We start from the raw sequence: 14,015 nt of genomic DNA on the forward strand, positions 1-14,015 counted from the left end.
GTGATACGTGTTATATTAATTCATAATAGCAAGACATAGAATAAAATTCTTATCAAAACAACATTGCTTATCTGAACTATTTTTCATTTTTAGAACTCGAACTGAAACTCGAAACCATTAGTCAAGAGCAAAGGTCTTGATGGTCTAGCTAGATGTTTCTACATGTACCAAGATTAAAATCTTTTTTTATTTCTTATATACCAAGTTTATTCCCTTTTATGATTCTTCTTAGATCCCTTTATTCTTTAAATTTCCCATTTCGGATCTCTCTATGTTTATAACAAAACAAATCAACTCACTCATTTAAAATCCTCCTTCTTGGTCCCCTCATTTCTCTCATTATAGCATTTGCATAATAATATTAAATAAATTAACAATTATTTTTCTTCCATACTTTCCTTCTTAGGTCAATTAAATCATCTCACAAAAGCTGGAAAATTTCAAAGAAAAAACCCTTTTTCTTTACAAAGAAGATGATGAACAACAACAATTTTTCAGAGAAAATGGAGAGATGTCAACAATATATTGATGCTCTTGAACAAGAAAGAACAAAAATTCAAGTTTTCTCTAGAGAACTTCCACTTTGTCTTGAACTTGTTACTCAAGGTAATTTTTTTTTTTCAATAACTCACTTTTTTTAGATTTTTATCCTAATCCATACAATATAACAAAACCCCATTTATTTTTGTAATTTTTTTTTTCAAGATTTGTGTTATTCAAAAAAATAAAAAATGAAACCCCATTTCTTCATTTTTTGTGAATTCTTTTCTTCAAGATTCTATACTACTCAAGCAAAATAATAAAACCCCATTTGTTTGATTTCTTCATTTTTTGTGATTTTTCTTTTTGTTTAATGTGGTAAAGATAAAATTTAGTGTTCCAAAGGATTTATTCATCAAGATTCTATACTATTTATCAAAATAACAAAACCCCATTTCTTAATTTTCTTCATTTTTTGTGATTTTATTGAAAATTTTATTCTACTCATCCTCTAGCATGACTCGAATACTCAATTACTAATTAGTGTTCAACCACTTGAGCAAGCGTTACTAGTGATTCAAACAAAAATAATGAAACCCTATTTATTAATTTTCCCTTTTTATGCCTTTCAAACAAATAACAAAACAACATTTCTAAAATTTGTTAATTTTTTTTTATCTTATATTAATTTTATTTTTTGTTTGTTTTTAATGTGCAGCTATTGAATCTCACAAGCAACAATTATCTGGTACAACAACAGAATACAACCTTAATGCACAATCTACTGAATGTTCTGATGATGAACATACATCTAGTGATGTTCCTGTTTTGGAAGAATTTATTCCATTAAAAAGCACATTTTCTCATGAAGATGAAGATGAAGATGATGAAGAAAATCAATCTCATAAATCAAAATCTTTAATTATTAATAATAATAATAATAATACTAGTAATTCTACTAGTTCTAAGGATACAAAAAATAAAAAATCTGATTGGCTTAGATCTGTTCAGCTTTGGAATCAAACTTCAGATCCCACCCCAAAAGAGGTAATTAATTTTAGAAAAAAAATAATTTAAACACTTCTTTTAATTATTTTTTTTGCTGTCTAATTTTTATTTTTGTGGGGGTATTTTAGGAATTAACACCTAAAAAGGTGTCGGTTGTAGAAGTGAAGAAAAATGGAAGTGGAGGAGCATTTCATCCTTTCAAGAAAGAGAAAAATGCCGTCGCCGTCGTAGAAACAACGCCAACTAGTGGCGTTGTTTTGACGGCGACAGGTAGTTCCACCGTCGAGAATGGCGGTGGAAGTAAAAAAGAAGATAAAGATGGTCAAAGAAAACAAAGAAGGTGTTGGTCTCCAGAGTTACATAGAAGATTCTTACATGCCTTACAACAACTAGGTGGCTCTCATGGTAATAATTTTTTTTTAAAATAAGTAATATTTTTTAATTTGAAACGAATTTTACTGTTTAGCTATATAATAATTATCCGTCGTAATCCTTTGTATTTAATTTTGTTTTGCAGTGGCTACACCAAAACAAATTAGGGAGTTAATGAAGGTGGATGGACTCACTAATGATGAAGTTAAAAGTCATTTGCAGGTTTGTTTAAATGATTAATGAATATTCTAGATTTTGTCTTTATATTTATTTATTTATTTTTGTGCTCCTTTCTTTTTCAAAAAAAGTATTTATTTATCTTTGGCAAATGTGAAACATGATAAACTTTGATGTATATCAAAATTTGGAAATTGGATATTTTATATTTTTTGTTTGGTAGTGCAAAATTGATTAGGGGTCCATCAACAAATTCTAGTACAAACTTGGATTATTTTGTATAGATAGACTCAAGAATTTTGGATAACTACACCTTTACTTCCTATATACATTATATTTTTCTTTTAAATTCATATGTATTCAAATCGTTTTTCTATATTCTTAGAATTGAAGTAAGATTATAAATTATACTGTTGTTGTTATTATTGCCGTTACGCAACTAAATAACAATATATTTTTTTCGTTATAGAAAATCTACTACTTTTGAGATTTGGTTTAGCTAAATTTGGTAAATGTAGCTGTATATATATCTTTATATGAGCTAAAAATCAAAAGGTACTTTGAATTTAGACTATAGTAAGCTTTCTAAAATTCTTTGTACAAATCTACTTTTATATGGATACCAAATCAAGCAACATATATGATGTACAACTTTCCAAGTTATTTACCACTAATTACAAATTAAAATGTACAATTTTTATTTTTTTTTACGTGACTTGATATTGTAAAATTTCTTTTTTGCATGAATATATATATACATGCATGACCTAAATATCGTTTGATGTCTTTTCATGTAGAAATATCGATTACACACGAGAAGACCTAGTCCTTCATCAATTCACAACAACCAACAACCACCACAATTTGTGGTTGTCGGAGGAATATGGGTCCCACCACCAGAATACGCCACGATAGCCGCTGCAGCACCAGCGGCCTCGGGCGAAGCATCGGGAGTTGCCAACTCAAATGGAATCTATGCACCTATTGCCACTCATCCAAAGGGTCCACTCCATGATCATGCATCGGGTGGAACCCTAAGGCAACACAACAAGAAGTCGAAGTCGTCGCGCTCAGAGCACTCCTCTGAGCGCGATGGCAGCCACAGTCACTCTGACTGTGGCGGTGTGCATTCGAATTCTCCGGCGACATCCTCTTCTACTCATACAACTACTGCTTCACCAGCTTACTAAAAAAATGTGTAGAAACTTTTTTTGTAATATATTTTTGTTTTTTGCTATTTTCTACTATAAATGTAGAAAGTAATATAGAGTTGATTTTTCGGTCTTTTTAGAAAAAAAAAAAACTTATCGTATTTATTTGTTTCTTTTTTAGTTTATATTTTAAGAAAATATTATATATCTTTTGTGATATCTTTTGAGGATCTTTTAGACGCATTTTGACAATGACAGTAATTAAGATTGAATAATATGGTGGGTTCCCATTGTTTTGGTTTACTGAAATGACACGTAGATTTAAAAAAATAAAATAATCTTGCATAGCGTTTAATTTAAGCAGAATTATTCTTTACTTTATAGCAAAATTATTTTCACTAGCTACATGAACCCTAGGTTATTTTTAGCCCTTTTTTATTGAAGCATAGGAAATTTTAATGTACGCGGTAGGGTCTAGTCAAACCCCTAAGCCATTCCAAGGCAACGACGATGATAACAATAATAAATTCAACGTAATTTTACAAGTCAATTTGAGAGGATGAAATATACATAGTTTTGTCTTTATGGGTAGAAGGAACTTAAAATTGACGTCTTTATGGATAGAAGGAACTTAAAATCGACGAGGTGAACGAGATCATACAGGCGGAATATAATTTTTGAAAATGAGAAATTTTAATGTAATTACAATGTTAATTTTATATGTTGAATCCTTGAATGAAAAAAACTACTATTAAGAAAACATGAATTACCGATAAACAAAAATTATTTTTGAGAGTGAAATAATGTGAATTTTGATTAATATTTTAAGATGTTTTTTTAAAAAAAATATTATTTTGATATGAGAAAATATACAATTTATAGTATTTTTTGTATAATTTTTAATATTCAAAATTTAATTTTAAAATATTGCATAATTTAATCTAATTTAACTCTAAAAATCAATCAAATTAATTTTTGAAAAATAAAACATGATAAGTATATTGAGACGGATGGAATATTTCTTAATAAACTTGGTGTGAAGTTCAATCTTTTATGTATCACAATTGTAAAAAGGAGAGAGAATCCAGCATAATTTTTGAAAAAGCAATTAATGGAGATAATGTTTGGTAAAGTAGCAAAAGTCAATACATATCTTAAAAAATTATTCCATAGTTTTGGAATAATCCACTGTTTTTTTTCCCCACAATAATTAGTTTCTTATTAATTACTCTAGCTGTGGTGCAACTGTACCAACTTAATTGACTCAAAAAAAAATTTGAAATTAATATTCTCTGTCCAATAATAATTGTCTATTATTACTTTGATACAGAAATTAAGAAGCAGTAAATAATAGAGATAATTTTATTAAATCACCCTTATTAAATATAAGTGATTTAAACATTGACAAAGAAATAGGATTTAATAGTAAGGATAAAATTGATACAATATGATAAATTATTTATTAATTTTATAAGCTGAACATATTATTACACCTTTTAAAATAATATAGTGGACAAATAAAATTGAAAAGAGTTTGTAACACCTTTTTTTTTTGGTGTTTAGATTTAAACCCCACAAACTAAAGAATACAAATATAAAAATAATTTAATAGACTTGACTTTTGAGCAATATTTTACATCATAGTATATAATCAATTAAATAGAAAGATTATTAGATGTGATGGGAATTTAATTGCGTAGAAGTTACTCGTCCTGTTTGTATGGCTCATCACTTATCATATACTTTTCTCAATGTCGAAAAGCTGCATTTTTTCAACAAGAAATATTTGCACTAATGTCCAATTAAAGGGAGATTGCGATACCACTCAAAAAGACAATCGTTGTTATTAAATAACAAAATAAATTTTGAAATTTATTAATTTTTTTTTAGAAAAGGCATTTTTAACATTTTATTAAGATGATTATAATCGTCACACAATGACAAAATTAAGAATTTTTGGTTGTTTTTATATCATTTTAAACATTTTTTACCTCATGAATTATCTTTTGCAGTTAAGTTATATGCGAAATTTATATTTTATGAAGGTGTCAGAGTCGGGCCTATCATAATTTATCATTTACTCAATGTTCAATCTTCCTTATATAATTCTTACCTTACGAGCTTGTATCATTGCTCGATATTCGAGCCAAAGAAATCAAATCTTGATGACTCGATAGAATATTTAGGCAAAAATGTTAAAAAGCTCATGATAAATTCATCAGAATTTCCTGTCAAAATCTTAACCAATGTCATAACTTATTTGTTAAGATAATCTCGTGACTAAAATCCTAACAATTCATCATAACTTATTATTAAGACAATTCTCGCGACTAAAATCCTAACAATTCTCATAATTTGTGGTCAAAATTTTGATATTAATCACCATAGCTTGTTGTTAAGACAAATTTTATTCAATATTAAATAAAGAAATCTTGATGACCGACTAGAATTTTGCTTTAGATTTTAGAGAAACGTTTATTTTGGTATCTTTTTTTTTTTAAGTAGCTAGTAACATAAAATATAAATAACTTATTCATACAAATAATCAATTAATTCAAAGTCACATTATATATGACTATAACCTATTAAGAAAGACACGTCCTCCATTATATTTTTTCATATACAATACTCGAATCTTACTAAATAGTGAACCCATCAATTGGCTTATTAAAAAGAAAAAAAAAGTTTTATTATGAGTGTAAAGGTTCGATAAGGATGGTTCCAATCCGAATATTCCTAGGAAGAAGAAGAATATGCAACTTTGGATACTAATATTCTATTTAGTGCTAAGTTGGATTTATATTAAATATATATAATAGGTCAAGAAAAATTATATTGTATTTTTTAATAAAAAGTGTATTGCCCCTCATGCATGTTAGGTATTATTTCTATTTCATTGGTCAAGTATATTCTCTTTTTTTTTTTTTTTTAACTTATCTTATTTTGTCAATGGAATTTTTTTTTAAAGATATTCTCTGATCCTTGAGAATCTTAAATTGTCCAAGATTCTATTGCCTTTTTTTTTTCTTCCCTCCACTAACAAAGATTATATATTCTGTTATATTTCTCTTTCACATGTCCTTGAAAAATATAAATAAAATTTTTATTTATTAATTTAATTTAATTTTATAAAAATATTATTAATATTATTACTTCAGAAAACAACTAATTTCAAGAGTAAAATTAAGAAAAAAAATTAATTTTATTTTTATTTGTAATTTGATAAAAGTTTTGGAATGATTTTGTTTTAATCAGTAATATTAACGACTAATATGAAACGATGTAGTATTTTGGCTATTCACATTTCATACAGTTCAAATATGAGTTTTATTGGCACCCAATCACAAGTGATTTTGACTTTTGGAAAAATCAAATTTAATAGGGCTGTTTGAATAATTTTAAAATATCCTTTTGTTCAACTTTATTATTTTAATTTAATAATGATAATCTAAAGACATTGCGTAAGAAAATATCTTTTTAACTTTAATTTACCCCAAAAATAAGGATTTGATAATTTCTATATTTTCTTTATATGCTCAACTCTTTTGATCAAATGGCAAACAAATTGTAAGAGGTATCTTTTTCACAATTTTGATTTAATTGAATTTTTTATTTTTTATAATCCTCAACCAATTTTTGTTCAAATGCCTACTAATTCTTTCACTAAGAGGTTCGATACGATTCATACATGCAATTATCTTTGAACATATTTAGTTTACATTAGAGGTCGTAGATATAGGTCTTTGCGACTCTGCCGTGGGTCCTCATGAACTTACTTTCAATTAGGGGTGTGCATTTGGTTTTTCGGTTTGATTTTATACTATTCAGTTTGGATTTTTGGTTTTTGGTTTTGTAAATGTGTAACCCAATCCAACCCAAAATAAATTTGGTTTGGTTTGAGTTTCCTCTATTCGATTCGGTTTTTTCGATTTGGTTATTCGGTTATGTCAATAATTAATAACATATATAACCAAAGTAATAATATTTAATCCCTTAAATATACTTTCTAATATAAATCATAAGTAAAACTTGAAATACAATACTTATAAGTATACCTATTATAGATGTAATTCAACATAAAATATAAACGTACTATCATGAAAGACAATAACCAAAAAGGAACAAAAGTGGTTAACTACAACTTAATTCTAAGCCTAAACATTATATATATATATATATATATATATAAAATTCGGTTTTTTTCGTTTTTTATTTTTTTAAATCCAAAACCAAACCAAAAAACCAAACAAAGTAATTTATTAATCCAAAACCAATTCGAAAAACCAAAAAAACCAATCCAAATAAAAATTCAGTTTGATTTGGTTTGATTATTCAGTTTAATCCGAATAATGCACACCCCTACTTTCAATGCATAGGATATAGATACATGTAAAAAAACATTCTATTTTCAATAGCTATTAGATTTGAACCTGTGATTCAAAAGTACAACAAGTTAAAAGGCTCATTGTTGAGTCACACATCGATCTGTAAGGACATTTGTTCTTCTTAATTTTAGTGTTTCTGGTAATTCTTTCCTATTGAGCTAGTTTTTGGATTGGATTAGAATCAAAATTCATTTTTTATCATGTTATCAATATATGCCCCATTCCAATTTATTTTTATCCGATAGTGTACCCTTAACTAAATTATTCAAACTTCAAATATTCAAACCTGATTATGAAGGGGCTTGTTGTTTACCCACATTAGTGGATTTAGTGGCATTTAATCTTTTTATACGATCTTTAAAAAATATTTTTCTCTTGAGTTAACTTTTATGATTGGATTAAATCCGATATCCATTTCTTTATCACTAATAATCTTGAAAAATTGAACTCATAGGAGCCATAATGGCATGTGATATTTCAAAATTTTCTTAGACCTAGCTAGTGGTTGTAGAACCACACCATATGTCCTAGGCTTGCAATAATGTAATAACCCTAACTATAAATGGAATCAATTATTATTTAATTATTCCATGTATGTACACAATACTTAAATTTTGGACAAACAAAGACTATATAGTAGTAGTATAATAAATATTGTGCCATTTATTTACCACCTAGATTGTACATTTGTACAATTGTACTACAAAAAGATAGACTTGGAATTAGGTGGGAGTTGCTAATTATAAATATGGCCTTTCGATAAATGCAAAAGCCAAATGTCCTTTGCAATACCTTTAGAACTACATAAAACACAATTCATTTTTTATTTTTATTTTTTGAAAATATTGTCTCATTTTGGACCTATTTGGCTTCTAATGTTTTGTTTAATTCATATATTTAATAAAATATGTTATCCTTTCATTCGTTTTGTACGTATTTTCTCTTTTACTTTTCTATATGATTATCTGTTATCACACGTCTTTTGACTTTAACTTTAGACGCTTTAATTATATCGCGAAAATAGCGAAAGGTTAGCCAAAATTTTAGGACCTTTATTATACTTAGGAGTGATAGAGTTGTGACTCAACAAGGGACGACTTATTTGACGTCTAATGTTTTGTTTAATTGATATTGTTGTTAAAAATATGTTATCATTGTACTTTTTATACGATTATTTATTATCTATCACACGTCTTCTGACCTTAACTTCAGGCGCGTTGACTTTATCGCCCTAAAGAAGTGAAATATTAAAACGAATATTCTCAACCAATGTCTAATTTACAAGTTGCTATTACATATTTTATCTAAATAATATATATTTCGTCAAGGGCTTAAGGTCACTCAAAAAATTAAAATACATCTATTTTTTTTACAATCTATTTCCCGTCAAATTTTAAAGGAGATCTACATAGGGGCAGTGGCCAGCATGCTTAGCTAGACCAGCTGGAGTTTTGTTAAAAAAATATTTTTGGTTTTTTATTACATCCGTTTTGAGTTTCGACTAAATTCAAATTTGTCTCGAGACATTCACATTTGGGGGTAAAGAACTATCTAATAACAAAGCCGAATCCATATTTAGGAGGACTTGAATCCGAAAACTCTAGTATATTGAAAAAGTACTTAATTACCAGTTACCGATTAAAAAATTATAATTAATTCTTTTTGGTTTAAATTAACTTTTGATTTGTTAAAGTAGACAAGTAAAAGGTTTCAGTTTCAATAGTCACTGTGAAATTGATTACAAGCACAAGGAGAGGAAAATTCAAGAAAACCATAATATGCTATATTATTTATTTAATTTGAAGATTTAACCTACAAAAATTAATTCCAGTATGTGCTGTATTAATTTGCCAATGCATACAAAATATAATGATTTTAGTAGTGAGCAAAAATGAGTATTTAGATAGTGTGAAAGTTAGTGTGCACACTGTCTAAATACTAGTTTTCATGTTTCATTTCTCGAGAGTTAAATTATGTAAATTTTGATTAGTATTTTAGAATATATATTTTCTCATCAAATTAACGTGAGAAAAAGTAGCACTTCTAACACTTATTTTATAATTTTTTGATATATAAATTTTAAATATAAAGTATTAAGTAATCTAATCCAATTTAACTGTAACTTCAAAAATGAGTCAAATTAACTTTTGAAAGGAAACTTTGCCAATAAATTTGAAACGGAAGGAGTATTATAGAGACGAGGATGAGCTAGAGGAGGATGCAGTGTTACAACATCGTCTGGTTTGTTTGATTCAAATATTGTGCGTAGGCTATAAATTTATATGTAAAAATTAATTTACAATCTACAATAAATAGTAAATCTGAATTAATAATTTTAAAAATCCTATAAGTGGAACAATAAGAATCTTAATTCATATAAAGCTTAAATTTTGAATTAACGGATAACATTTCTCTCTTTAATAAGCCCAATATATCGTGAAATTCAATTAATCGACATAATGAATTTTGAACACCACATAGTTAAACCAAAAAAAAAAACAATTAAGTAGCTGAATTAATTTACTTTAATTTAATTAAGAATGCAATGGCATTATATTGTGATATATTTTGAGGACCTCAATAATTGCATTTGACAATGACAGAAAAAATGAATAATTTATATGGTAGGTTCCCATTATTTTGGATTATTGAAATATGACACGTGGAATAATAGATCAATAATTAATAACGCGTTTAACTTGAGCAGAATTATATATTCTTCTTTATAACGATATCTTTTTCAAATTGTATGTAGCTTAGTTTTGCCAGCATTCTTATAGTTTGACAAATTTTCAAAAATGATGATAGTTTATATTAGGTATGCACACAATTTTGGATCGAAAGTTGAGATATCTCTCTTTTTCTTAACACTGATTTATATATCTTTTAATTCGTCGATACGAGAAGTGAATTATTATGTGAATAATTCAATACTTGTACATAAGCCAATAGGCAAATCTCTTGTGCCATTTGGTGATCATAGCTTAAATAATTAATCTACATTATGGAATCCAAAGTTTTTCGTTACAATAAGTTTCTTATTAATTACTATTACTATAGAAACTGTACCAGTTTAATAATTGACAAAATAATAATAATAATTATTCCACCCTTTATAAAATGATTTATAATCACATAAATATAAAATATTTGTTTTTAATCAAAAATTTAAAAGTATTTCTTTCTTTTCAAGATTCTATGAGCAGTCAAATAAATAATACAACTCTCTTCATTCTAATTTAAGTGACACCTTTCAGATTTCGAGATTCAAACAAATTTTTCTATGACCATTTTTTTTTTTATATCTTTAAAATATTTTAAATTATCAATCATTGTGGCCTATAGCACTTTACGTAATTTTCAAATATGTAAACTTTCTTTCAAAGTTTAAAGATTTCACGTTCGAATTCACAATCAAAATTATATTGTTTAACTCTCGATATCCGAACTCCTAAGTGTGCCCTACATAAATTAGGATCGAAGGAGTGCAAATTCATATTATACTCTTCACGAAGAGGAAGTCATTGTATGTGATCCAATGAATTTTATCATCTAAAAGAGGGATTGAACCAAATCTTGTGCTTTTTTTTAAAAAAAAAAAATATTTATCATCTAATTCTTAATTCTTGGAATATTCAATATTATTCCTTTGACACAAAGGTTTTTCTAAATAATTAACATTTTATTGGAGAATTTTCTCAAGCATATTTTGCAGGCAATTTGTTCATGATGAATACAAAGGTTATAGTATGTATGATTTACTTGTTCTAGTCGATATGTATAGATTATACACATGCCTACGCCTCCCTTCCGCTACCCCCACACAAGCTATATATATGTCCGTCAGCTATTTTTAATTTAAACGATCGAGGAACAATAATTAGGTTAATTCTTCCAATAACGAGCATATTGGACTTCAAAAATTTTAAATAATGATGACCCAAATTGATCAGTATTTACAATTATTAAACTCTAGTAGATTTAGTAATATTAGCAAAATATAAAACACTTATTTAACAAATATTTGGATAAATATAATATAGTACTATTTCACTTCAAAAAAATAATTTCAAGTTAATTTAATATCCAAAAAGAAATTTAAATTTCGAATATTCTTTTTAGTAACATCGACAAAATATTGTCCAGTGGTTTACCAAGAAGCCAAAATAAATGACACCCATTTTGTGGAAGAGATTAAAATAAAATAAATTACGTAATTGATTTCTAATAACTATGGTCCCTATCCGAATATTCCTTGGAAAAAGAAGAATATGCATAATTGATAGTAATATTTTATTTAGTGCAAAGTTGTATTATTATTAATTATTAAAACTAGGTCAAGAAAAAAATGTATTTTTTACAAAGGTATTGTCCNCTATTTTACTTCAAAAAAAAAATTTCAAGTTAATTTAATAACCAAAAAGAAATTTAAATTTCGAATATTCTTTTTAGTAACATCGACAAAATATTGTCCAGTGGTTTACCAAGAAGCCAAAATAAATGACACCCATTTTGTGGAAGAAATTAAAATAAAATAAATTACGTAATTGATTTCTAATAACTATGGTCCCTATCCGAATATTCCTTGGAAAAAGAAGAATATGCATAATTGATAGTAATATTTTATTTAGTGCAAAGTTGTATTATTATTAATTATTAAAACTAGGTCAAGAAAAAAATGTATTTTTTACAAAGGTATTGTCCCTCATGCATGTTAGGTGTCATTTCAATTCATTAATTAACACGTTGTGATGGATGATTGGAACTTGGGATCTCACCATTCTTAATCAGAAGTTTCGAGTTCGACTCTTTGATATATACAATTTTTTATAGAATAAGTTGTCCCATAAATGAGTAACTGATCGATTAGTTAGTCTTTAATATATATATCGTTTTGTAATACATAAGTACTGATTAGTTGAATTTTAATGTAGGTATTACTAGTCAAGCTTCAATATCGATATTAGATATCAAGTGCGAAACCCAAAAAAGTATTTTAAATTTCATTGGTCAAGTATATTCTTGATATTATTTTAACTTATCTTTCCATAAAAAAAGATATTCATATGATCCTTGAGAATCTTAGATTGTCCAAAAGATTCTATTGGCCTTTTCCTCTCTACAAGGAGTATTTATTAATTTTTGGCTATTCATAGTTCATACAGTCCAATTAGGAATTTTTATTTGGCTTTTTCTTGGTGCATTTATCAATCAACAACACAATTTGTGGATTTTGAATATTTTAATAATAGTCATTAATTTTAAAAGTATCCTTTTATTTGTATATTTATTTTCTAGAGTATGATTTTTGATAATTTTATAACTTCTCAGTTCTCCTCATCATAATTCTTACCAAATAAATACTTGAATTTTAAAAAAATAATTACAAAATAAGTTTTAAAATACAGTCAATAGTAATGGCACACAATTTTGAACCTTTTTCCAAAAATATTTTAATACGCAAAATTTATTGTATTAAAATTTTCGATAAGGGGAAGCTTCTAATCAGTCTATGCTAGAGCTCCACTATGGACTATGATCTAAGGATAAGGCAGGGCAAGCAAAAAAAACTACTATGAATTTGACAAAATTTAATTAGAATATTGAATTTATAAGCTCACAATTTTAATTCCGTCTATGATTAGAAAATATATCGAAAAGTAACTTTAAAATACTTTTAATCATATAGAAGTAAATTTGAACTTTTTTATCGTATAAAATCTTATTAAGATCATGGCCAATATGGGCGTACAATGTCGAATCACAATTAACCATATGTGATGTTTCCAAATTTTCTAACACCTTGGAGTTTTAGAAATATCATAGTACCATACAATGTACTAATCCTAACTAAAAATTGCACCAATTATATTTAGGCAGAATACATTGATAATATTTTAAATTTAATGGTAAATTTTATTTAGACATTTGAATAATGACTTGTTTTACTTGAGAACTTGAATATGTACATGAAAAAGTGCTTCTGTTAAACATTTTCGGTTTAGATTCTTGAAAGAAATTTTGCGCTTGATTTCAAGCGTCCATTAAATGATAAATTAATTACATAAAATGTGTTGTTTTTTTAATTTTATGTGAGAAATTTATAAGCTAAAGCGGAATGAGCTTTTGAGAACACACACATAAACTTTTCCAAAAATTGAGTAAAAAATGTCTTAAATACTATGTTTTATTATAAGTTCAGATGTTCATTCAAGCCAACCAGTATCTAAACTTTAAATGAAATTTACCACTCCCTCCATTTATTTTACTTGCCATTATATTATACTAAATATACAATTTTCACTTGTCACTTTTATATTAAGAGTAAAAAACATATTTTTTTCACACTTTACCCTTAACATTAAAACCTATTTCTCATATCTCAAAATGAAGGAATATTATATATATATATATATATATATATATATATATATATATATAT

General features: G+C 26.6%; 1 protein-coding gene across 1 annotated transcript; it reads left to right on the forward strand.

The window, feature by feature from the left end:
* The first annotated feature begins 255 nt into the window (after nucleotides 1–255).
* Nucleotides 256–3,463, forward strand: LOC125869210 (transcription factor HHO2). Its single transcript, XM_049549773.1, has 5 exons — nucleotides 256–606; nucleotides 1,199–1,527; nucleotides 1,617–1,893; nucleotides 2,006–2,082; nucleotides 2,835–3,463. Exons 1-5 carry the CDS (start codon nucleotides 474–476, stop codon nucleotides 3,225–3,227), a joined length of 1,209 nt encoding a protein of 402 aa, XP_049405730.1. The 5' UTR covers nucleotides 256–473; the 3' UTR covers nucleotides 3,228–3,463.
* The last annotated feature ends 10,552 nt before the right edge of the window (nucleotides 3,464–14,015 follow it).

This window comes from Solanum stenotomum, chromosome 6 (genome assembly GCF_019186545.1).
Source record: "Solanum stenotomum isolate F172 chromosome 6, ASM1918654v1, whole genome shotgun sequence".
Classification (NCBI taxonomy): Eukaryota; Viridiplantae; Streptophyta; class Magnoliopsida; order Solanales; family Solanaceae; genus Solanum; species Solanum stenotomum.